The sequence below is a fragment of the Rattus rattus genome, chromosome 16, assembly GCF_011064425.1.
Source record: "Rattus rattus isolate New Zealand chromosome 16, Rrattus_CSIRO_v1, whole genome shotgun sequence".
Taxonomy (NCBI): domain Eukaryota; kingdom Metazoa; phylum Chordata; class Mammalia; order Rodentia; family Muridae; genus Rattus; species Rattus rattus.
The window spans coordinates 36,520,760-36,546,417 of NC_046169.1; the positions used below are offsets into that span (position 1 = coordinate 36,520,760).

Below are 25,658 nucleotides of genomic sequence, written 5' to 3' on the forward strand. Positions count from 1 at the left end.
GCCAGGTGCTCTGCCAGCCAACTCCCAGCTTTGTAAAGTTATTCAGGACATGGCAGCGGTGTCTTTGAGAACCTCGCTAGACAATCCTATAAACTCGGTCGGATTGTTTCTCTTTTAAATTGCCAGTTAGGTGGTGACTTTAACAGACTCCTTTTACAAGGCTTCCAGGTGCTTGCTTGTTCCTTATGCAGGAGTCGGATGCAACAAACTGCTAATTAAGGTTACTGTATCCTTTTCCAGAAACTCTGGGACCTGGTACATGGTCCAGCCAGCTGTACAATTCTACTTAACCTTATTAAGCAAAACGTGTATGAACGTTGTCTCTTAATGTTCCTCACAAGTTTGCACAGTTATTTACTTCTTGACTTTTGTTTGGATCTTTGCCATCTGTTGAACTTTATTGTTGTGCCGGGAGATGGACCCTCCTCTGAGGTACTCTAACTGCTGCTCTTTCTGTAGTGTCCCTTTTGATACTTTGAAGAGCAATTTGCACCCTATACCCCTTAAAGCAGTCCGAGTGACCTCTGACGTGGAGAATCCAACTCCATCCAACATCCCTCTTTTAACCACTCTGGACTTTGTTTCGGGACTCAGAACGAGAACCATTAGCAGGACCAAATCCGGGTTGGGGATTTAGCTCAGGGGTAGAGCGCTTACCTAGGAAGCGCAAGGCCCTGGGTTCGGTCCCCAGCCCCGGGGGGGAAAAAAAAAAAAAAAAAAAAAAGACCAAATCCTTTTCTACACTAGGCAGCCTCTCTCTTCGCAGCGGCTCTCAAACACCTTAGAGAATTCTGCGATCAGCTCAACAGCTTTCATGACCAAGTTCATTCTCTGTGCTCCACAAGCAGATCTGAGTACTATGAAGGATGGTATCCGTGCTCTCCTTCTCCAAAGATGCTGCTTCCACACCAACAAATGCTAACTGGTTTGCGATGGGGCCCCAAAACACAGGAACCAGACAAAAATTCAACCACAAGCCTCCTCCAGGGCACTGGCTTTAGTCCCGTCCCACTCGGGCCCCTCCTACCGGCCTTAGTCCCCTCCCACTCGGGCTCCTCCTACCGGCCTTAGTCCCCTCCCACTCGGGCTCCTCCTACCGGCTTTAGTCCCCTCCCACTCTGGCTCCTCCTTCCGGCTTTAGTCCCTTCCCACTCTCGCTCCTTCTCTGGATCCGTTCTTTCCTCCTAATTATCCACATACTCACATTTTACCCTGTTATTGTTGTTGTTGTTATTTTGTTTTGTTTTGTTTTTTTAATTTCTGAACTTCCCCTCTTACCCAAACAAAAGATTCCGCGTTAGCCCTCCCAATGGAGGTCACCCCGCAGTAGCCACTCACGCAACGTCGTCGCTACGGCTCCAACAGGTACAACGCAGCCAACCCAATCAGATTAAGGGAGACATGACCTCGATACAACAATACGTAGTCACTCTAAAAATCAAACCGATTCCCTGGCTACCGCGGGCCTCCCAAACCGCCGAGGACCAGGCTTAATGGCTGCCGAAAAGGGAGGCATCTGTGCCTTCCTAGGGGAAGAATGTTGTTTTTATGCAAACCAATCTGGCCTAGTACGGGAAACTGCTAAACAATTATTAGAAAGAATTCGAAACAAGACAAGAAGCAGACAATACTTTCTGGAAGGACACCTGGATTGTTTGGGGACTGTGGATTCCCACCCCTCCTACCCCAACCCGCACCCCCACACCCGGGGAGGGTCAATCATTATGTCCTTTCTACAGTTGCTCTTTGGCCCCGCCCACTCATACGGGTCCCTCCCACAGAGACTACAGGCTTCCCTGCCCGTCAGGATTTCTTGGCCCAAACCAGCCATCCTCTAATCCCCTTCACAACTTGTCCTTTCCATTCCTGAGGACTCAGGCTGCGGTGGCTCACACCTTTCATCCCAGCATTTGGCACGTGGAGGCAAGAGGATCATCAGGTGGGTAAAGTCGTAACAAATTCGAGACCAGTCTGTCTACGTGAAACCCTGCTGTAAAATCACAAGACCAAGACTGGATTAAGCCGTGGTTATGTGGTTGTACTTACTGCAGAGGACCTGGCTTTGGGTTGCCAGCACCCACACGGTGGCTCACAACCATCTCTAACGCCTAGGGAATCCGATGCCCTCTTCTGGCCTCCAGGAGCACGAGGTACACATGTACGTGTGCGCACGCGCGCGCACACACGCACACATCTATGCAGACGCTCACACGCATAGTAAACCTGTAGAGAGATCACCTTATATATTGCTTGGATGCCTCACCTGTCAATTAAAAAGCTTATGGCCGGGCTGGAGAGATGGCTCAGCGGCTAAGAGCACTGGCTGTTCTTCCAGAGGTCCTGAGTTCAAATCCCAGCAACCACATGGTGGCTCACAACCATCTATAATGCGGTCTGATGCCTTCTTCTGGTGTGTCTGAAGACAGCTACAGTGTACTTATATATAATAAATAAATAAATCTTTAAAAAAAAGCTTATGGCCTATGGCTTAGGGAGGAAATAGAGGCGGGACATCGGGAGGAGAAAGAATCCTGGGAGAAAGGAGACAGGGAGGGGAGCTGGCAAAGAGGCAAGGAGAGGAACTCCTCTTGGTACCTGAGGGCAGGTAACGTGGCAAAATGTAGGTTAAAATAAATGGATATCTTTAGTCGTAATCTAGTCAGAATAGAACCTAGGTAGTTATTTGTATGGCTACAGTATTTGTAAATATAATTTGAGTCTGAGTCTTATTTCTGGGAACATGGGGCTGGGAGGCAGAACCGGGACTAAAATTCGACAAAAAGTTTTTAAAAAATACTTTAATGCTTGCGAAGCAGAGGCAGGTGGATCTCTGTGAGTTCTAGACCAGCCTGGTCTATGTAGTGAGTTCCAGATCAACCAAAATGACAAAGTGAGACCTTGTCTTAACAAACAAAAACAAGACAAAACAACAAAATCACACACAAAGAGATCTAAAAACAAACCCAGACCAGATAAACCAAAAACATACTATGCTTGGGGCTGGAGAGGTGGCTCAGTGGTTAAGAGCACTGGCTGCGGGGTTGGGGATTTAGCTCAGTGGTAGAGCGCTTGCCTAACAAGCACAAGGCCCTGGGTTCAGTCCCCAGCTCTGAAAAAAAAGGAAAAAAAAAAAAAAAAAAAAGCACTGTCTGCTCTTCCAGAGGTCCTGAGTTCAATTCCCAGCAACCACATGGTGGCTCACAACCATCTATAATGGGATCAGATGGCCTCTTCTGGTATGTCTGAAGTCAGCTATAGTGTACTCATATAAATATAATAAATCTTTAAAAAGTAAATCTTAAAAGGGGTGTGTATGGAGAGATGGCTCAACAGTTAAGAGCACTGGCTGCTCTTCCAGAGGACACGGGTTCAGTTCCCAGTAACCACATGGTGGCTCAGAACTGTCTGTAATTCTAATTCCTGGGGCTCTAACATTCTCAGACATGCAAGCAAAACCACCAATGTACATAAAATAAAAATAAATTATTTTAAAAAATACTGTGTTCATTTTTTCATTAATATTTATTTTTTATTTTATGTGATTTTCAGAACTCCTGAAGCAAGCTGGCTGGCCGGACCAGCCTCTAACAGCAACCGCTGTTTTCAGAGGCTAGACCGTGCACAAATTTGCAAACTACAGAGGAAGCCTCCCGATGTTAACCTTGGCATCCCTCATAGTACAGGCTAGAGTTTGGGTGTGTGTCCCAAAGTTCCCATCTTGAAGCCTTTTTTCCGGTTGCGGTTTTAATGGGAGGGGCTTATGTCACTAGATTAGTCACAGTCTAGGCAGAGTTAGCTAGCTGGAGGGTATGTTGGTATAAGGTGAGTCTATTCCTGTGTTCATGCGTTCCTTCCCACTCTGTTCCCTGCCGAGAATAAGGCCCAAGCTCGCTCGAACTGGCTGTGTAGTAGGGGTGACCTTGAACTTCCGATTTTCCTACTCCCTTCTCTGCTGGAATGGCTGAAGCTCCAGACCCAGTTCCTGCAGTGCCAAGCAGCGCCCCCTAGTGGCTGAGCCTCAGCCCTGCCTTTTCCCTTCCCTCCACACAATCGCTTCCCTCCAGCTTTGGGAGGTGTGACAGGGTCTAGAAGCCTCTGGAAGCTGACCCATGCTCCTGGACCGGCCAAGCATCAGCACTGTGAGCCAAATGTGCTTCTTTTACATCATAAACCATGTATCCTGTTACAGTAACAGAAGAACTGACAGGGACAAGAACGCAGAATTTCCTCTTACTGGGTTCAGCAGCATCTTCGAGCCTAAACTCCACTCAGCGTTCACATCCCCATTCTACAGATAAAGAAACGGAGGCACATAGAGGGGAAATAAACCCCCAAACTGTCACAGCCTCACATCTGTCTGGAAAAATTAACTTCCCTGTGTCTGATATTTCCTCATTTGAATAATGAATTTCAGGTTTGCTTTTAAAATTTTTTAAAAAATATTTGTGTGTGTGTGTGTGTGTGTGCCTACAGAGACTAGAGGTGTGATCTGATCCCCTTGAGATGGAGTTACAAGGAGTTGAGGGGGCTGGGAATCAGCACAAGCTTGTAGGACGGTGCTGTTTTTTGTTTTGTTTTGTTTTTTCTTTCCCTTCTCTCTCTTTTTTTTTTTTTTTCGGGGCTGGGGATCGAACCCAGGGCCTTGTGCTTCCTAGGCAAGCGCTCTACCACTGAGCTAAATCCCCAACCCCTTCTTTCCCTTCTCTTATTCGACTTAAGCTCTCGCTATGTGGATCAAGCTGGCCTCAACCTCATGGGCTCAAATAATCCTCCTGCCTCAGCTTCACAAGCGGTACCTGAGTCTGTAGCTAGCTATGTGTTACTCTGCCTGGCCTCAGGAGCCGGGTGTTAAAACTCCAGGGTGGAAAGGTCTTCTGATGGAAGCCATGTGCCCTCTTGGCAGGAAAGTGTGCGTGCTTACATCGTTGTCAAAGCCATCAGGGCTGGAGCGGTGGTGCACCCCTTTAACCCTTCTCAGGAGGCCAAGGCAGGAAGAGACTGATGCAGGAGGGGTCCAAGCTTGAGGCTAGCCTGGGCTACATTGCAAGGCCCTGTTTCAAAATAACAATTTATTTATTTATTCTATGTAAATACACTGAAGCTGTCTCAGACACCAGAAGAAGGCATCAGATCCCAACTCAGATGGTTGTGAGCCACCACGTGGTTGCTGGGGTTTGAACTCAGGACCTCTGGAAAAGCAGTCAGTGCTCTTAACCGCTGAGCCGTCTCTCCAGCTCCTCAAAATAACAATTTAAAGGCTCCATGTGGTGTCTTATGCCTTTAAAATTCCTGCTAGGATAAGTGAAACCCTAACGTTCAAGGCCAGCATGGTCCCTAGAGAGTGTTCTAGGCCAGCTAGGACCACTAGGAGAAACCCTCTCTTGGGAAAAAAAAAAAAGAGCAAAACCAACAAAAACCAAATTATCAATTTCTAAAGAGCTAGGGTTGCAACTTAGTAGCATTTGTAAGACTCTGATAAAAAAACTTAAAAGCATCCAGCAAGGCAAGACAGGGTTCTGTGGCTAAGAGCAGGTGTTGCTCTTCCAAAGGTCTGGAGTTTGGTTCACATCCCAGCAGCTCGGAACCGCCTGTAACTCCAGCTTCAGATGATCAGACCATGCCCACTTTTGACACACACATAACTAAGTTTTAAAAGAAACAGCAGGGGTTGGGGATTTAGCTCAGTGGTAGAGCGCTTGCCTAGGAAGCGCAAGGCCCGGGGTTCGGTTCCCAGCTCCGAAAAAAGAAAAAAAAAAAAAAAAAAAAAAAAAAAAGAAAAAAAAAACAGCCAAAGATAAACTTAAAACATACATTTCAAGGAGCTTAAAAAAAAAAAACACACTCCAAGCAACCAAGAAACTAAAACCTGTCCTTGCAACAAAGAGACTAAAACCAGTCCTTACAGGTCTAAACTGGAATTACAAACATGTTGTTTCAGCTGGACATGATGCATGCACAGCACTTGGGAGGTTGAGGCAGGAGGATGAGGAATTTGAGGCCAACACAAGGTACTTAACCAGTTTCAAAACAAAAAGCAAAAGGGACAGTGTTCTAGCTTCCTTTGGTGGCTATGGTGAGCAATATGACCAGAGACAAACTGAGGGGGAAAGGATTATTTTTTTCAGCTTATGCTTTGAAGTCCATCATTGATAGAAGCCAAGAAAGGAACCTAAAGCAGAAGGCCAAGGAACTGTGCTGCATGTTAGCTTTACCCAGGCCCCACTACCTAGGGATGGCACCGCCCATAGTGGGCTAGGCGGTCCTACATCAGTTAATCAAGAAAACGCACCACAAATGTGCCCAGGTGCCGTAGGAAGGAAACACTTTTTCAGTTAAAATTCCTTCTTGTCAGGTTTGAGCTGTGTGAAGTTGAGGACCAAGACTAGCCATCAGACAAGGGGAAGAGGGGGGCGCAGAGATAAAATAAGAAATAATCTCCCTGCTTTCTGGACCTAGAACCAAGCGACAAGCTTACTTATAAGGTTGGTCACCAGGTGGCGCTCTCAGCCCTGAGCGGACTTCGGATCCCTCCACCAAGGCCACCTAGTAATGATCCAGCCAAGTTTCATGATTAGAGATTTCGCTTCAGCCAATGGCCACTGCTGTCCAGAGAAGCCAGGGCCGGCCAAGACTTACTCAATGTTTCTTTCAAGGTCACAGCTCATGGGAAAAGCCAAGACTCACCCACAACCCAGGCTCTGATAGTCTAAAATGTATCTATCCCAAGGTCCCCTGATCCCTTGGTCAAAGCTGGATAATTCATGGAAGGCCTTCCTGCCCTTAAATACTGGAGACAGCCACCTGGGCGCAGTGTCAGGCATGGGGAACAGAAGCATTTACCCCCACCCCCCAAACCTTCATTTTGGGGATTTTCCTTCTTCTTTTTTTTTTTTTTTTGGTTCTTTTTTTCGGAGCTGGGGACCGAACCCAGGGCCTTGCGCTCGCTAGGCAAGCGCTCTACCACTGAGCTAAATCCCCAACCCCCCTTCTTCTTTTTTTAAGATTTATTCATTTATTCTATATGAATACACTGTAGCTGTCTTCAGACACACTAGAAGAGGGCATCGGATCCCATTACAGATGGTTGTGAGCCACCATGTAGTTGCTGGGATTTGAACTCAGGACCTCTGGAAGAGCAGTCAGTGCTCCTAACCACTGAGCCATCCCTCCAGTCCTAGGATCTTTCTTAAAATACCTCCTCCCATTTTAATTGATTCCTTCCAAAGGGTGAGAAACTACGTTAGGTTTTTATTGCTTGGACCAAATACTTAAGAAAAGCAATTTACTTTTTTTACATTTATTTATTTATTTATTTATTTATTTATTTATTTATTTATTTATCTATCTATCTATCTATCTATCTATTCATTTAGTAGCTAGTTAATTGGTTGGGTTGTTTTGTTGTTGTTTGTTTGTTTGTTTGACAGGGTTTCCTGTGTAGCCCTGGCTGTCCTGAAACTTGCTGGGTAGATCAGGCTGGCCTCGAACTCAGAGACTGCAACTTGCTCTTTTGAAAAACTGTGGTCCCAGTCACAGCTCAAGTGTGGAGGTCAGAGGGCACCTTGCAAGAGTCAGTTCTTCTGGCGTGGGGATTGAGGGAGGCTGCCACACTTCGCTACCGGTCCTTTCATCTCCAAACCCTCTTGGTGTTCGCCCGTTGCCATACCCATTGTCCTTCTGCCGATTGCTTTTTTTCCCTCAACATATTTGGGGGCTGCCTCATGCCACCCTGCGTGAGCCCAGCTGGTGCTCTGTGAAGGTGGCATCCTTTTCCAGAACGGAGCTGACGGTGATGTGGCTTTCCTCACACAGTCAAGCGGTCACTCCCGTGGCAGACCCCTGCCTCTCACCCGGGTTTGCGCAGTTCTGATTGTACTTGCAGTTGGAGATGGCCTGACTTCAGCACCTCAGCACGTCTGACCTTCCCACAGACCCACTTCTGGCCCAGTTCATTCTGCCCAGTGTGGTGGGACAGAACTGCTACTCTAAAGAATGTCACTCAGGGAACAGTGACCCTTAGAAATAGACACAGGGCAAGGCAAGGCGTGTGGGAACCAGTGCCCTCCCTAGGTGTCGCCCAAAGGCCGGCTTATCTCAGCCCCTCTGAACTCTGCCCCTACTGGTTTTTATTTGCAGAAGCTTCCGTGTACACACAACTGATTACCTTTCCCCTCCACGGAGAGCTGAGGGTGAACGTCCCCACCCTCTAACCTCGCTTTTGGTCACTCTGGGGACCACCTTCCATCCTAGCTAACAGTTGAAAAAAAAAAAAGCCAAACCATAACAACAACCACCACCACCTACTTGTTACTCTGAGAGGCCAATGATCTCAGGAATCGTGTGCCAAGAAATAGGACAAAGGTCGAATGTCTATTCGCAATGTGGCACGGGCAGGTTCTCACATGAGATGGTGTCAGACATAAGCAAACACGCTGGAAGTCTCCCTAGGTCCCACCAACCCTCGCCCTGCCCCCCAAAAGATTTCACTCCAGCAGCCACGTACAAGCCCAGCCTTGCCCCCTGCCCCAGGAACTGCTACAGGTTGTAGAGAAGAGACTTGAAAGCCCACATCTGGCCAGCGGTGCAGCTCAGCAGGGAGGGCGCTCACTTAGCCCAGACAACAAACGCCCTGATTTCTAACCCCAGCACTGCATCAGCCGCGGATAGAACGGGGTGCCTGTGGCACCCCCTCCCTGGGCCGCCCCTATACTTTGTAGGTGGGGGTAGGAGGATCCGAAGGTCAGGTTCACCTTGGCTGCCCACCAAGTTCAAGGCCAACCCAGCATATGTGAGACCACTAGGATTTTAAATTATTTAATTAAGTGCAGTCCAGGCACAGATGCTAGGTAAGTCCTGTACCACTGAGCTACCCATAGTACTAGATACTAGGCTGGAGTTCTTGTTTGTTTGACACAGGGTCTTCCTACATAGTTCTGGCTGTCTTAGAGATCACTCTGTACACCAGACTGGCCTCGAACACACAGAGATCTACCTTCTGGGATTAGAGACCTGTGCAACTCTGCCTGGCTCTGTGAAGTCTCTTAACTTCCCTTTGGATGGGGGTGGGCACTGAAAGAAGAGAGATTTAAGTAGTCTAAGAGACCACATTGCTATTAACACTGACATTAGACCCCCAAAATTTTGCATACAAACAATGTACCTGTCGTTCCCCAGGAGACCTCTTGAATACAGCATGCATTCCTAATTGACTCTCAAGAGAATTAAAGATTTTACTTTTAATATGTGTGAGTGCTCTGTGTGTGTGCGTGCGTGTGCGCGTGCGCACGCATGCACATGTGTATGCTCAGATGCTCCAAAGCTCAGAACCGAGCAGGGTGCCAGGCTGTCTGGAGCTGGAGTTACCAGTGGCTATTGGCCGCCTGACGTGGTGCTGGGTCCTCTAGAAAAGCAGGGTGCAGTAACTCTGAGTTGTCTCCCCAGGCCCTCCAAAGAGGAGGAAGTGGGAAATCTTCCACCTCTGCTCCAACCCTCTTCCCACTGGGAAACACAGAAGCAATCCCCCCTATGTCACCAAACGCTTGTCTAAAACGAGAACTCCAAGGTTGGAAACCCCTTAGGGGTTGCATATTGGATATCTTGCATGTCAGATATTCACATCACAGTTCATAACAGTATCGAAATTAGTTATGAAGTAACGACAAAATTAATATCATCGTGGGGGGGCACCTCAGCATGAAGAACTGTATTAAAGGGTCAGCGTTAGAAAGGTTGAGGACCCTTGGACCCTAAAGCAACTAACTAATGACCATGAAGTCATCTGACTCAGCATCTGCCCAGGACCTTGTCACTGCTCTAAGGATCGAGCTGGGCTCTCACCAGTTCCCCAGTGTCTCTATTTATTCTGGACAGATATCAAGGACAGCATTCCTCCCTCTGCCCCACCCCCCCCACCTGTTCAAACCAGTCCGGGAGGTCACAGTAAATCCAAGGTTGCTGTGTTCAGATAATACCAGATGCTCAGTTTCTGGAGGACAGAGAATGTTCTGGTGAATTCAAAGGGTTTTAGTAAGGTCATGGTGGAGACTGTTCTAATGAGGTGGCCGATATCGTATGCAGTTTCTCTCAGTCATGCATCTGTGCAAGGCGTTCACCTGTACGGCATAAGTTTTTGCCCCTTCAGTTGTGGAGAGGATGCCTGCAGTGGTGGGGGACAGGGTTCATACCCCACAGCGATGTAAGGGAAGCCAAACAACCAGACATGGCTAGGGTTTTAACCCCAGTCTGGGCCCCATGCTCTCTACCAGCAATCAGGAGGCTGACGAAGGAGGACTCTGAGTTCTAGGTCAGCCTGGGCTAGACAGTAAGACTCTGCCTCTCAAAAAAATCCAAATCAGGGGCCAGCAAGATGGCTCAATGGGAGGGAGGGACACACACACACACACACACACACACACACACACACACACACACACACACACACACACACACACACACACACACACACACACACAAAAGATGGCTCAATGGGTAAAGGCTGCCAAGCCCTGATAACCTTTGTTTGATCCATGCCGCACACAGTAAAACCCCAGAACCAACTCTCTCAGGTTGTCCTCTGACCTCTGCCCCTACCTGCTCACACCCCCCCCCCATAAATAAATCAATGTAACTTCAAAAACCCAAAAAAGCCAAGAATGGCGGTGATACACACCTTTCATCCAGAGACAGAGGCAGATAACGCTCTGTGAGTTCAAAGCCAGCCTGGTCTACACAGTGACCTACAGGTTAGCCAAGGTTACATAGTGAGGTTTTGGCTTAAAAACTTCCAAAGAGAAACAAGCAGGCAACTGGGATTGGCCATAAAATTCAGTCCCCAAGAGTTGGGGGTATTGGGATAGAGTCCTCCTCTCTGTGGAGTTCCTGGCCTGGATGGAACCAGGCTGCAAGCTACAGGGGGCCCCTTGCTGTGGGACCTCAAACTTTGAGTCTTAAGACAACATAGATTTGTCATCTCCTGGTGTCTGTGACTCAGCAGTTTGGCCATGGCTTAGCTGGGTCCACTGCTGACACGGGGCGTCTCAAGAAATTGTCTAAAATAGTGGTTCTCAGTGTTCCTAACGCTGCCACCCTTTAATACAGTTCCTCATGTTGTGGTGACCCCCAACCATGGAATTATTTTTGCTTTGAATCATAATGTAACTATGTAACTTGCAGGATATCTGGTATGTGACCCCCTCCCCCCAGAAGAATCCCAATCCACAACTTGAGATCCACTGCTCTAAAGAGGCCTGAGCTCAGTACAGAGCTGAGCTGTTGGATCTCTGAGCAGCCAAATAAATACAAGAAGGATCAGGAGTTCTAGGCCAGCTTAGGCTGCATAGCCAGTTTAAGGCTAGCCTGAGCTACATGTGAGATTCCATCTCAAAAAGAAATATATACATTTTCTGACTCTATTCAAGGAATTTTTTTTTTTTTTGGTTCTTTTTTTCGGAGCTGGGGACCGAACCCAGGGCCTTGCGCTTCCTAGGCAATCGCTCTACCACTGAGCTAAATCCCCCAACCCCTCAAGGATTTTTTTAAAGGAGCCAGTGAGAGAATGGGATGTGTTTCCAGAAGCTTTGAGATTATTAAGGACACACACACACACACCCAAACACAACACACACACACACACACACACACACACACACACACACACACACACACACACACACAGGTAATCCCAAAGTAGGAATCCAGGAGACCAACCAGAAAGCAATTTCCAAATCACCGCTCAGTCTGGGTCCTTGGCGTCAGCCAGCTCCTGTGTGCAGAGGTTGCCACATGCAGACCTGTGCCTCACAATGGCAGCTTATAGTTGCCCGTTGCCGACCACCACAGAGCTTTGATTTCCTCTAAGCCTCCCTTGAGGTCCTTTGTGCACAGAGACAGTTCTCCCTAAAAGAAGCTGCCCATCTGACCAATCGTGTGAGTGAACCAGCAAACATCCCACCTCACCCACCAATCAAAACGATCCTTAAGCTTACTGGAGTCTACCCATAGCCAGAGCCTTCCAGAGCCACAAGCTGGACTCACAGGCTGATAAATGATAACCCAGAAAAATCACACAGGCATCAGATGCAGGTCAATTAATAATAATAATAATAATAATAATAATAATAACAACAACAACAACAAATCTTTCTCTTTTCTTTCTATTTCTGCATATCTGACTTGTTTTAACACATGCTATAATTTTAATGCCCCCCTCCCCCTTTTGAGTCAGGTCTTAGGTAGCCCACAGTAGTTTGGACTTCTCTATGTTTTAAAGATGACCTTGAACTTCTGACCTGCCTTTACCTCCAGAGTGCTGGGATCTCTGATGTGTACCACTCTACCTGGTTTCTGCTGTGGGTGTTGTTTAGTCCAGCCACATCCAGAGCCTTTAACTTTTATTTTAATATTTACTGTGTGTGCGTGCACACATCTGTACACATACCTGTATGAGTCTATGTCCACGTGTGCATGCAGGAGCCTTAAAGGCCATAAGAGGGAGGCAGGTGTCCTGGAATGGGAGTAACAGGCAGTTATGAGCTGACACTGGGGTACTCAGAACCAAACCCAGGTCCTCTGTGAGAGCAACGGGTAAGCCAAACACTGACTGACTAGCTACCCCTACCCACCCTCCCAAGCCCTATCACTTTTACCTTAAATGGCTCCCAGGGGCAGTGTCCTAGAAGCTGGGACCATAGCCCATGTGTCCTTAGTAGCAGCACTTTGAAAGAGTTTGTGTAAACCGGTCTTCTCTCTCTCTATTCATCTGTCCTAATACACACTGCACATTGGGCCGTGTCACTGCAGACCCCAAAGCAGTGGGAACACCTGATCACAGACAGAATCCAGCTAACCCTTTCTTCTTGATAATTTGATGGTCATGGGTATTTGTTACAGTAGCACACAACTGACTGACACCATACTCAATAGTATTCTGAACAATCAGCAAGCACTGAGAGTCTGTGCTTGTGCAAGAAGCTCCCTAGAACACCCCCACCCCCCAACACACACACTGCATCTTTACCTGGAGGTTTAGGGCATGTCCCTGGTTCTGTAGAAAGGTGAGGATTCCCACCAACAGGTTCCAGGAGCTCTGACTCCCTCTTACGGCCTTTGCAGGCTCCTGCATGCACACATGCACACAGACAGGGATACCCAGCTCCTTAGGTCACGCAAAGAAATGTCACTTCCTTGATGCTCTTGCTGTCCCAGATCCTGGAGACGGTTCAAGCCACTCTCTGCCCACAGTGGGCCACAGGGGGTCTCTTCTCTGCTGGGTTTACAGCTTCTACGGCTTCCTGAGCTGTTCAAAGAGCAAGAAAACCTCTATATTCAACAATTAATTCCAGATCACACAATTCATAAGTCGTTCACATCAGGGAATGGCTTTAAAATACACATTTTAGGGGCCAGAAAGGTGGCTGGTCAGTTAAGGTGTCCTCCACTCTTTCAGAGGATGAGAGTTCCCTTCCTACCATTCACTTTGGAAGGTTCACCACTGACTGTAATTCCAGTTCCAGGGTATCTCATACCCTGCTCTGGCTTCTTCAGGTATCACAAGTGCTTGTGCACACACCTTGAAAATAATTAAAAAACTAAACAGAAAAAAGTGGTTATTTTTACCATTTTTTTAAAACAGTGTATATAGCCCAGGCTAGACTTAGAATCAAGCTTCTCCTATTATAGCTTATTAAGAACTAGTGTTGCAGGTATAGTCTTCCACAACTGGCTCAAAGCACATTGTTCTTTGTGTGTGTGTGTGTGTGTGTGTGTGTGTGTGTGTGTGTGTGTGTGTGTGTGCGCACACACACACACACACACACACACATGTGTTCAGTATCCTCACAAGCTAGCAGAAGGCATCAGATCCTTTGGAGCTGGTTGTAGGCAGTTGTGAGCTGCCTGTCATGTGAGCTGGGAATCAAACCCAGGTCCTGGGAACCAGCAGCAATTGTTCTTAACCATTGAACTATCTGTCCAGTTTCAATGCACATTTTTTGCTTTTGTTTTGGGTTTTTGAAAGATAGGGTCTCACTATGTAACTCTGGGTAGCCTGGAACTTAACCAGGCTGGCCTCGAAAGTCAGAGAGAGATTGGCTTGCCTTTGTCTCCCAATTAAAGACCTGTGTCACCATGCCCAGCTAATATACAGTTTTGAGAAGTGTTTTTGTTTTAGTCAGATTCCCAACTCTGTAACAAATACCTGGGAAATTAAAGAGAAAAGTCTCCCACTGTCCACAGTTCCATTGGTCCCTGCCTGTCATCAGTCAGCCCCATTGTTTTTGGGCTCTTGGTGAAGCAGTTCAATCAGCACATGGCGGAATAAAACCATTCCCCTCACGGTCAGAAAGATAGCATAAGAGATCAAAGTCTCACAGTGTGCTTCAAGGGCACTCTCCCACACTGCCTAAGATTGTCCACTAGGCCCTACCTCCCAGGACCACACAGGTCAGGACTCGCCTTTAACATACTTCTCTCTGGGGAACCAGTATCTGAACTATAGCAATTTGCATATTAGAGAAGTCTTAGTTTGGGTTTTATCACTGTGAGGAAGACACTATGACCAAGGCAATTTTTACAAAGGAAATAGTTTAATTGGGGCTGGCTTACAGTTTCAGAGGGTCAGTCCATTATCATCATGGCAGGAAGCATGGGAGTGTCCTGGGTGACGTGGTGCTGGCAGACCTGAGTGTTATACATCCTGATGTGAAGACAAGCAGGACAGATTGTCTTCTTCCACAGGCAGCCAGGAGAAAAGTCTCTTCTGCTCTGGGTGGAGTTTAAGCGTAGAGCCTCCAAGCCCACCCCCACAGTGATGCACTTCCTCCGTCAAGGCCACACCCACTCCGTCAAGGCCACACCCACTCCAAGTGCCACGTTCCGTGGGCAAAACATATTCAAACCACCACAGTGTTCAAAACTGATTACCCGGGGTTGGGGATTTAGCTCAGCGGTAATTACCCAGAGGGGGTGTCGTGGGTGATATTGTCAAGGTGACAGGATTCGGCATGAGCCGGGGTGGCGGTGGTTGGTGGGGTGGGGATGGGGATGGGGATGGGGATGGGGATGGGGATGGGTCAAACCTCTGGGTAAGTTTATGAAGGAGCTTTTAGAATGGGTAAAATGAAGTGGGAAGACCCATTAATTGTGGGCGGCACCATTCCAGTAGTTGGGGTCCTGGAATACCCATAAAGGAGAAAGCGAGCTGTAGGTGAATCGGTATTTAGCCCTCTCAGCTTCCTGACGACAGGTACAGTGGTGTGATCGGACACCTCTTGTTGCCATGCCGTGATGGTCACCGTCAAACTGAGCCAGAACAGACCCTTCCTTATGTACAATGCATTCCTCATAGCATGAGAGAAAAGTGCATTTTCATGTGGACAGTGCATGTTGCCTGAGTTTCTCTTTTTTTTTTTTTTTTTCCGGAGCTGGGGACCGAACCCAGGGCCTTGTGATGAGTTTCTCTTCTTAAAACATTTTTATTTTTAAATCGTTCTTAGGTGTTCCTGGAGGGGAGGAGCCTTGTGGGCTCAGAGATCCTCCCACTGTTAACAGGGCCTTTCTTATATAAGAGGATCTCCTCTGGGTCACCATGGTTGTGTTTTATATAAGGGCATTGTTGGTGTCGCCAAAGGGAGCACCTGGGCAGGCCCATGCCGAAATGTTCCCTCTGAGAGAGAGTATCGAGGAGAGTCTATTTGGGACCTGGAGGAGGGGGTAGAGGCAGAGAAGGAAGGGGGACAGAGAAGGACAGAAAAAGAGAGAAGAGGAGAGAAGAAGAGGGGAAGAGGCTGGCCAGGGACAAATGGGGAGAGAAGTGGGGAGGGAGGCCGAACAGTTCTGTTTATAGCAAGTCAGGCTCTTACTTGGCTGTTTGCTCTGTAACTGCTGGGCAGAACCTAGAGGAAACGCTAACATTCCTCTGTTTTGGTTTAATTAAAAAATGGGGAACTAGAAAGAGTTAAGGCAGGAACGGGGTTGTCACGATTTTTAGCTACTTTCTGCTGACTTTCGGGGGATGATTGGGTCTTTTGGGAATCTAAGGAAATTGGAATGGGGTTGCTGAGCAAGTCCTGAGAGAGCTGGTTGTTTCCTTTCTGTCCAGGGTCTGTGGGACATTTGCAGGTCAGAGAGCTGAGGCCCAGTAAAAGGATCTGTGAGAGGTGACAGGAGTATCTGTGGGTTGCTTCCCTGAAGCTGTCCTGGAAGCAGACTTGGCGGTAACGCCCAGATTTGGCAAGACGCAGAAAACAAAATTAAGCAGGTTGAGAAGTTTGAAACCCTTAGGCCCATGGTCTTGGTGACTGGGGGAGGGGAATCCCAAAACCAGGGAACTGCGTGGGTGGTGGTGGGGGTGGAGAATCCCAGCCTCTAGAGTATGCAACAGGTGGGGAACTTAGGCTATGGATTGACAGGGGCGCTTTTCTGGATGAAGTCCATTCGAGGCATGAGAGGAAGATTTGAGCACGTTTCTTGGAGCTTACAAGAATCTTTTTAAGTTTATGAAAGAGGGGCTGGAGAGATGGCTCAGCGGTTAAGAACGCTGCTTTTCCAGCGGTCTGAGTTCAGTTCCCAGCAACCACATGGTGGCTCACAACCATCTGCAATGGGAATCCGATGCCCTCTTCTGGTGTGTCTAAAGATAGCAACAGTGTACTTATATATAATAAATTATTCTTTTTTAAAAAAAGTTTACAAAAGAGACTGTACCATCCCTGGCACCGTGTGGTATACTAGGAGACATGGACTCACAATTTTTCTCTGACCTCTATACTTGGACCTGTGGCAAGCACATCCAGTACCCCACCCTCACAATCACATATAATTAATAAATGAGAAAAAATAAAAAGGCGAGAGCTGGGCCGTGGTGGCGCAGGTCTTTAATCCCAGCATTTAGGATACAGAGGCAGGCAGACCTCTGAGTGGAGGCCAGCCTGATCAACAGAGCGATTCCAGGACAGGCAGGCCTACAGAAAACCCCTGTCTCAAAAACAATACTAAAAACCCCAAAGCAACCAACAAACAAATCAGGGTACAGAGCCTCTGTATTCTATTAGCTACACACTGTGAAAACCTAGGTCCATCCATTTCTGACTGCTTCCAGCCTTTGGAGGCTGCTGGCACTAACTGCAAAACTGGCGATGTCTGGTCCAGCTTTGCTTCCCTTCCTTCAGTCTGGTCCCGACAATCACACTTTCCACTTCTCTTTCAGGACCCCTGGGATGACCTGGGAGCCACCCAGGAAATATCCATATTCTGAGGCTATCGACTGACAACCTGAATTCCACTTTGTCTTGTTAAGTCACACTGTCTGTAAAATCTCGTTCCAGCCCGAGAAAAGCAGCCGCCACCTTCAGGATCTTAGGGTTACTACTTGCAAGCCACCGTGAAGATGGGGCTTGCAGTCTGTTCACATTCACTCATAGGAGGCGGGGTTGTTCTTGAAGCCTCAACCAAGAACCAGCCAGTTCTCCCAGCCCTGTGTTTACAATTCTGCTCAAATTTACAGGCACACCAGCTGGAAGGTGAATTGAAGAGAGGTTCCGGTGTGGGCATTTAGGGGGCGACGGGAGGCCATCATCTGTGCAGAACTTGCCGAACTGCTGCTTTGGAGTCACCCGCACTCCACAGTTAAGCCCATCACACTCATTGATTCCCGAGAGGTTGAATTTCGTTGGCATTTAAAGACTTTCTAAAACAACAACAAAAGATAACGCAGGGAAGAAACCAGGCTCGTTTGAAGAAACGCATGGCCTTATCACCGGGAACTGCGAAAAGGAGCAGAGAGTCCTTCAAATGCAAAGGAGAAGCCGCAATATTAACCTGCATCACAGCCCTGAACGCTCAGGCCGGCAGAAACCACGCGGAAAGCTTCGCAGTGACCGTGGCGCTCGGACCGCCTAGCTCCGGCTCAGCCAATCAGAGGATGAGAGGGCGTGGCCTGATCTGCGGTTGGTCGGGTGGCGTGAGTCAACTGCGCAATCGCCCTGCGTTTAACTGCACTCGGGACTCGGCGCGCGCGTGTGTCTGTTCTCTCCATCGTCATGGCCGCCGACATCAGCCAGTGGGCCGGGCCGCTGTCCCTACAGGAGGTGGATGAGCCGCCCCAGCACGCCCTGAGGGTCGACTATGGCGGAGTAACGGTGGACGAGCTGGGCAAAGTGCTGACGCCCACCCAGGTACGGTGTGGGCCCGCCGGCGGAGAGGCCGGACACAGCGGGGCGGAGCAGGCCTCGAGCCTAGGGTCTGTAACTCAGACCTTGTGGCCCCAACTACCCGATGGGAGCGCCACCCGACAACCCGAGGCCTCTTATGTAACCTTCTAATGTCCCGAGATTGCTTGTCACCCCCAGGGAGCAGCCTGCACTTTAAACGGCTCGAAGGCCAGCGCCTTTCCATTATCTGTGTTGCTCGTGGCGGTGGCGGTGGCGGTGGGGGTTGGGGTGGGATGCTGACGCGGAGGAGCGGTTCCCCAGCTCACCGAAACTGGGTCCAACCGGTCTGTAGGTATTTAGAACGCGGGGTTTAGAATGGTGACTTGGGAGTTTCCATCCGGAGCCCTGGCCAGTCTCCGTTGTCCCAAACTTTGTACTCGACCTTGGGCGCTCTCGTTTTTTCTGAAGGCAGGTTACTCTTCAGCTGGCCCCAAGTGGCGCGTTTTTTTAGACTTCTGGCTCTTTAAGATTTTTATTTTTTAATCATGTGTGAATGTGTGGCAATGTGTGAGATAGAGCAGGGAGCCGTGAAGGTCAGAATTGGCCTCAGATCCTCTGGAGCTGGAGCTACAGGTCCCCTCTACACACACACACACACATAGGAGTGCTGGGAAATGTCTACCCTTTGTAAGAGTTCTTAGTGCTGAGCCATCTCTCCAGCCCCAAGCTTCAGGCTTTTAGTAGAGAGGCCATATTCAGGGATTTCCACTAATCTGCATGGGTGAAACTACTACAAACTATTTTCTTGTCTCAGTAGTAAAAGGAGTGAATAAAAGGAAATGATAACCCTCGTGTTTTACGTTTTAGGAGTGTGAGGTTGCAAAGTGTTGAGTTTTGAGAGCGTTTCTAGATGTTTAACCCCAAACTGGTTCCTTCCTACAGGTCATGAATAGACCAAGCAGCATTTCATGGGATGGCCTTGATCCTGGGAAGCTCTACACCCTGGTCCTCACAGACCCCGATGCTCCCAGCAGGAAGGACCCCAAATTCAGGCCAGTCGGGGGAAAGGTGGGGAGAAGGTATCACCCAGATATCACTTAATCTGGTGAAAGTCCCTGCTGGCAGGGCTGCATAGACCTCCCGGGGTTACAGTTGGCTTGTAGTGCTGGGGAGACAGCCTCAGCCCCAGGAATGGGGTCTCTTGGTGTGCAGCCCTCATGCGTGCTTGTGCTCCCTAGTGTATCATCTGCCAGTTGCAGCCCGGCCGTGGAGGACCCTAGGTGTACCCCGCCTTGGTTTGGTGCTCAAAGCCCTTGTTCTCTTCTCTGCAGGGAGTGGCACCACTTCCTGGTGGTCAACATGAAGGGCAACGACATTAGCAGTGGCACCATCCTCTCCGAATACGTGGGCTCCGGACCTCCCAAAGACACAGGTAAGGAAAGGCTGCCTTAAGGAGGGCTGGGAGGGGAGTCTGGGTGGGAGTTGGGATGGCCCCGGGGCACCACAGAGTTCCTTCCAAGCCTGACCATAAGGAAGACAGAAGCCTGCTTGCTTTCCCCCTCGGGCAAGTCTTTTCTGGAACAGTGAGCTTGTAGGATTGTGATGGCTAGAACGTTGGTTCTGATGGGGTGGGCCCTCTGTAGAGCTTCTTTTGAATGCCTGGAGAGATGTGGCTGGCTGTATGTGATTACCGGTGCATCTGAAACATCAAAGCCAGGGCTCACACTAGGCAAGCTCTCTGTCACTGGGCTGGCTAGTGCCCTGCACACAGAGGGCAAGAAGGGCTGGAGTGGGTTTCGGGGGGCTCTGTGTAGGCCAGATGAAGTTGAGCCCCCTCTGTTTGCTGCTTTGTGTGAACCTGTAAATAGGAAGCAAACACTTTTCATACTAATGCCGAAGATTGCCTTTTATATTTCTTTATAACTCACCCTTTCTCCCCATAATGTGGCCAGGCACTTTGAAAAGATGTGGAAGACTGTAGTGAGCCACATTGATAACACACACACACACACACACACACACACACACACACACACACACACACACACACACACTCTCTCTCTCTCTCTCTCTCTCTCTCTCGCTCGCTCGCTCGCTCGCTCTCTCTGACGGTGTGTTGTGTTGCCATGGAATGTGAGAGTCAAGTCCCACAATGCTCCCCAAGTCTCATGAGCACCCCTGAAGCGGTGGGGGACACAGTTACTGCTGGTTGCTTGTAACATGCTGTTCCCTTTCACTGGAACAAGGCCACCTCGATGGTGGAGGTGCCTGGCCGAATGCCCACTTCTGTGCATTGTCTGCCAAGAAGAACTGGAATAATGAGTGTCCAGTAAGGACGAGGACCATTGCTCTTGGCTCACCGTGTGTTTGGAGGCCCAGAAGCTTCCAGATTCGTTCAAGGCCTCTCAGTATTCATAGGCATAAAGAGATAAGTTTCCCGGGGACTCTTTAAGGTCTCCAGGGCACCTACAGAAGCAGGTGATTTAATTACAGGCAGAAGACAGTGGGGAGTAGAGCCATTCCCTGGAGTCGAGCTGTGCTCTGCTTTGAAGAATAAAACCCCAGCAGCGCTCGGATGTGGAAGATTTAGCTTGCATGATAAACGGATGGGTTGGAGGGTTTCAGGCAGAGGATTTGAGGGGCGCACTCCAGGAGGATGAAAGCTCTTCCTGTCCCTGCCGCTCCCCTGGGGCTTAGCATTTTCTGACATGGTCTCCATGGGTCGCTTTGGGTCCCATGCTTGTCTGGGCACAGTGGGCAGGGTGTGTTACCTGGTTACCCGATTCTGGCTTGGGTTATGAGTTCGGTTCCTTTAATTAGTCTTCCCTGTGCCAGTGTGCTGCACGGTTGAGCCTTCCTCTTGCCGGGTCCGTGGGCTGCAGCCAGGATGTGGGTGTTATGAAGAGAGCACTGTGAGCCTCCAGTATTCCCTGTGACAGTGTGCTGCACAGCGTCCGTGGGCTGCAGCCCGGATGTGGGTGTTCTGAAGAGAGCCACTGTGTGCCTCCTAGGCAGGGCTTGCTTGGCGCTTGCGTAGATGTCCTAGATCTAGGAGTTGCCCTGAAGTCCTCCAAAATGGACGTTTTATACTCTGATCAGCTCATGTGAAGGTTCTATGAATCTGGGTGAAGCCTGGCAGCTTGCTGACAGCGCGGTGCTTTTGTCGTAAGTGTGAACTGCAGCTTGCTTGTTGAGTGCTTGATGGACGGTGGCCATCTGTCTCCCTATGTCCTCATACATGTAAATAACTTTTTAAAAAGTCGTTAAGAACCATCTGATTTTGACATATTTCATTTAGCCCAGGCTGTCCTTGAACTTGTGAGGTAGTTGAGAGTGATCCCGGACTCCTGATCCAAGTTCTGGGGTTACAGGCGCGGACCACTACACTCAGGCTTATGTTGTATGTGGAAAAGCAGGCTGAGGGCCTGGGAATGTTAGGCAAGAGCAGCCCAACTGGAGCGCGTCCGCACCTACACTTACCGCTGCCTGCCGCTCGCCTCTCCTGCAGGTCTGCACCGCTACGTCTGGCTGGTGTACGAGCAGGAGCAGCCTCTGAACTGTGACGAGCCCATCCTCAGCAACAAGTCTGGAGACAACCGAGGCAAGTTCAAGGTGGAGTCCTTCCGCAAGAAGTACCACCTGGGAGCCCCGGTGGCCGGCACGTGCTTCCAGGCAGAGTGGGATGACTCTGTGCCCAAGCTGCACGATCAGCTGGCTGGGAAGTAGGGGTGCTGCAGAGCCCGCAGCCCGGGGACCCCACAGTACAGTCAAGTCGTATAAAGCATGTGCTGTGGGGTGTCCCCCCATGCCCATCCTTCCTTCCCACCCTCTCATAGGGAGTTCTCAGTTGTGCTAGGTTACAGCTCTAGGAGGTCTTCTACTTTGTCCAGAACCAGGCCCAGTAACATCTTTTGGGGTGGGCTTATCAATCCTCCCATCTCGGCTGAGCCCTGACCGCCCAGGTCAGATGGCTGCATAGTTATCAATATTCCTGGGCTGTTGCTCAGCAGTGCTGCTGTGTGGAGGCCAGGCTGTGGAGAGAGACCCTGTTAGCCCCTTACATCTCAGTGGGATAAGCAAAAGTCACCGGAGTTGCTGGGCGTGTTAAACCTCATCAAATACAAATAAAGGGCATTGCATTCAGACATCGGGTATTTTCCTTACTGGGCGGAGGGAAAGCCCTCTGAGGTGAGCTGGGTGCAAGTGACCTGCTAGCCACAGGGAGGCGCTACCATCCCTCCTCCAGGTCTGTAAAGGGCAGTGAGCAATGCTCACAGAGAAGGGAGTCAGCGTGGTGCCGCTCTCAGGCCTTTGAGAGGCAGAGGCGGGGGGACTCCTGTGAGCTTTAGGCCAGCCTGGACTCCACAGGGAGATTCTTCTCAAAACAAGAACACTTCCTTGCTGGCAGTTCCTGGCTTGGGTTTTCTTCCAGAACAAAATCTTTACCTCCTTAAGAGTTAAGTCTTGGTGTGAACATTGGAAAACATCGTTAGGCACGTAACAAAATTTAAAAAAAGCGAGCGGGGTGAGGTAACGCACACCCTTGATCCAGCACTTGGGAAGCAAGTCCCACTTGGGTGGACCTCTGAGTTTGAGGCCAGCCTGGTCTATAGAACGAGTCCAGGACAGCCAGGGCTTGTCACAGAGACATCCTGTCTTGAAAAACCAAAAAGAGTGTGTGTGTGTGTGTGTGTGTGTGTGTGTGTGTGTGTGTGTGCGCGCGCACGCGCGCTTGTGCATGTGCGTGCGCACGCGTGTACACGAAGAGGTGCCCGTGGAATCCTGGAGAAGGCGGGAGGATGTGAGGTTTTGAGCTGGAGTTGCGGGTGGTTGGTGTGGGTGGTTGAACTCAGGTCCTCTGCAGAGCAGTGCGTGCTCTTAACCACTGAGCCTTCTTTTAAAAGGAAAAAAATTACACCTCTGTTATGTATGTAACTAGTGTAGATGTACATAGACGTGCACATGAATATACATGTATGCTACAGCACATACGAGAGTGCAGTTTGTGGGAGGAGATTCTTTGCTTCCACCCGTGGGCCCTGGGGATCAAACTCATGGTCGGGTTTGGCTGCTGCACCTCCGTCCCCTGGGCATCTCACTGACCCTGGGCACTGCACTTCCAACCCTGCTCTGTAGTCTCCAGTGAAGGGGCTGTCGCTCACATCCAACCAATGCTCCTTCGGTTTACAGGTGTTCACACACTGATTTCTCTTCCTCCATTTCTTTGCTGTTATGAATAGTGCTTCAGCAAACACCCTGCATGCACGCATACGGTGACAAGTTAGTTTTCTGGGGGAGTTCCTTGTACTGCGACAGTCGTGTCCACAGGAGTGCCTCTCTTCAGTTGTGACGTGCAAGCTGCCCTCCAGGCAGACAAGTCGGTGGGCTGTGTGTCTCCTCTCCACACTCAGGTCACTTTCACTGAACGTCAAACAATGAATTTACATATATTTGGTATTTATTTACACACATTTAAAATCATGTGCTCATTTCTTGTTTTCATGTGATTTTCCTCTCACTAATTGCAAGATGTTAGATCTACGGCCCACTCTGCCTCCTCATCTAAACAGGTGCAGTTGATGGGAGTGGGGGTGGGGCAAGATGGCTGAGCAAGTCAAGTCCCTGCCACCAGATCTGCCTGCCACCTACCTTCCTGAGTAGTGGTCAGGGACCCACATGGTGGAGGGGAAGAACTGAGTCTCCAAAGTTGTCCTCTGATCCCATGTGTGAGACTGGATGCAATACACAAAATAATGTAATGAATGGGTGGGTTGGAGAGATGGCTCAGCGGTTAAGAGCACTGACTGCTCTTCCAGAGGTCCTGAGTTCAATTCTCAGCAACCACATGGGTGGCTCTGAAGATAGCTATAGTGAACTCATTAATAAAGCTTTTAAATAAATAAATAAGTAAATAAATAAATTAAAAAAAAAAGCAAGTCAGGTGGCAGTGGCACCTGTAATCCCAGCATCTGGGAGGCAGAGGCAGATGAATCTCTGAGTTTGAGGCCAGCCTGATCTACAAGCTTGGGACAGACAAGGTTACACAGAGAAACCGTATCTCAAAAAACCCAAACCAAAAGAAAATGAAAAAGCCAAATGGCTGAATGGGATCTGACAGACAAAGAAGAACAAAGTGCAGAAGTCAGGACCGTACACCCCCACCCCCCACCCCCTTTACAGCCTTCCTGAGAGCGTAAGCTAAGGGCCTGGAATTAGCACAAGAACGTAGCTGACAAATACTGATTGAATGGGCTAGAGGGAGGCAGGGAGGAGCTATTGGGGCTCCCAGTTTCAGGATGTAGCCTATCATGGTGGAGAAGGCATGGCAGCGTCTCCAGAGGTATCCAGTCAGAAGCAGATTGTGAATGGCAGCCCCAGCTCACTTCCTCCTTTTTGTTTAGTCCAGGACCCCAGCCCACGGCACAATGCAGGTCTTCCCACCTCAACCTAACACACATAGACATGCCCAGAAACTCGAGTCTTCTATGGTTTGAGACTGGATCCTGTAACAATGATTAATATTAGCCACGACAACAGGGGTCTCACAGTACAGCCCCGGGCTCTCAGTCCACTGTTCACTTAAAATTTTACCCTGTTCTTCGAGGTGTGTGTGTGTGTGTGTGTATGCACCACAGCACGCGTGGTCAGTGCATGACTTGGTGGAGTTGATCCTCTCGTACTTGTTCAGATATCAATCAATTCCAGGTTACCAGGTCTGCACAGCAAGCTCCAGGGTTGCTGGGTCACGGTTGGCTCACAGGCCAGTGTTTCTAAGGTTGGAATTCTGGGATGTGCATGTCACCATGAACCCATAAGGGAGTGTGTGCCATGCCAAACTCTCCAAGAAAGGGAGACCACATCTCAAAAGCAGGGCTGATATGTATATATTTAAATTAGCTAATTAATTATTTATTCACATCCCAAAGGCTGCTCCCTCTTCTGGCTCCCCTCGCAGAGCTCCTCTCCCCGGGGCTAATACCTCGTTGGTCGGTGTTTAAACCCGACCGTCGGCATGCCTTCAAAGCCTGTCTTGACATCGGTGCAGTCAGGCAGCCTCAGAGCTGACTGGAAATCCCCTGAGTGACTTCCAGATCCACAGGGCCTGGAAGTCTTCTGTAATGTGACTGCCGTAAGCCCCTCGGCTCACATTCAGCTCCTGTGTTGCCAGGCTGCCTCCTGGTTCCTTGAACCTGCCAGGCAACTTGGAGACCTGGCCCTTCACGCACACTGTCACTTTGGAAACTTTCTCTGCCAACGCTCTGATGACCTACTGTCTGGGTGGGCTAGGTGAAATTCTCATGACTCTGTGGGCCGTATTTCCACTGCCATTTAAAGATGTGCACACTTTTAGGTCTGTCTTTCTGTCTGTAGTTCGTTCTTTTCTTTTGTTGTTCCTATTCTTTCTTCTTTGACAGGGTGTTAATGTCTCCCAAGCCTGCCTCGGACTCAGACTCCGGTTGAGCCCCCAGCCCCACCTCTCAGGTGCCGGGGTTACAGCTGTGTAGCACAGGA

The 25,658-nt window shown here is 49.2% G+C and overlaps 1 protein-coding gene across 1 annotated transcript; it reads left to right on the plus strand.

The window, feature by feature from the left end:
- Window positions 1-17,974: 17,974 nt before the first annotated feature.
- Pebp1 (phosphatidylethanolamine binding protein 1) lies at window positions 17,975-22,291 on the plus strand. Its single transcript, XM_032886845.1, has 4 exons — window positions 17,975-18,170; window positions 19,089-19,198; window positions 19,478-19,578; window positions 21,655-22,291. Exons 1-4 carry the CDS (start codon window positions 18,036-18,038, stop codon window positions 21,870-21,872), a joined length of 564 nt encoding a protein of 187 aa, XP_032742736.1. The 5' UTR covers window positions 17,975-18,035; the 3' UTR covers window positions 21,873-22,291.
- The last annotated feature ends 3,367 nt before the right edge of the window (window positions 22,292-25,658 follow it).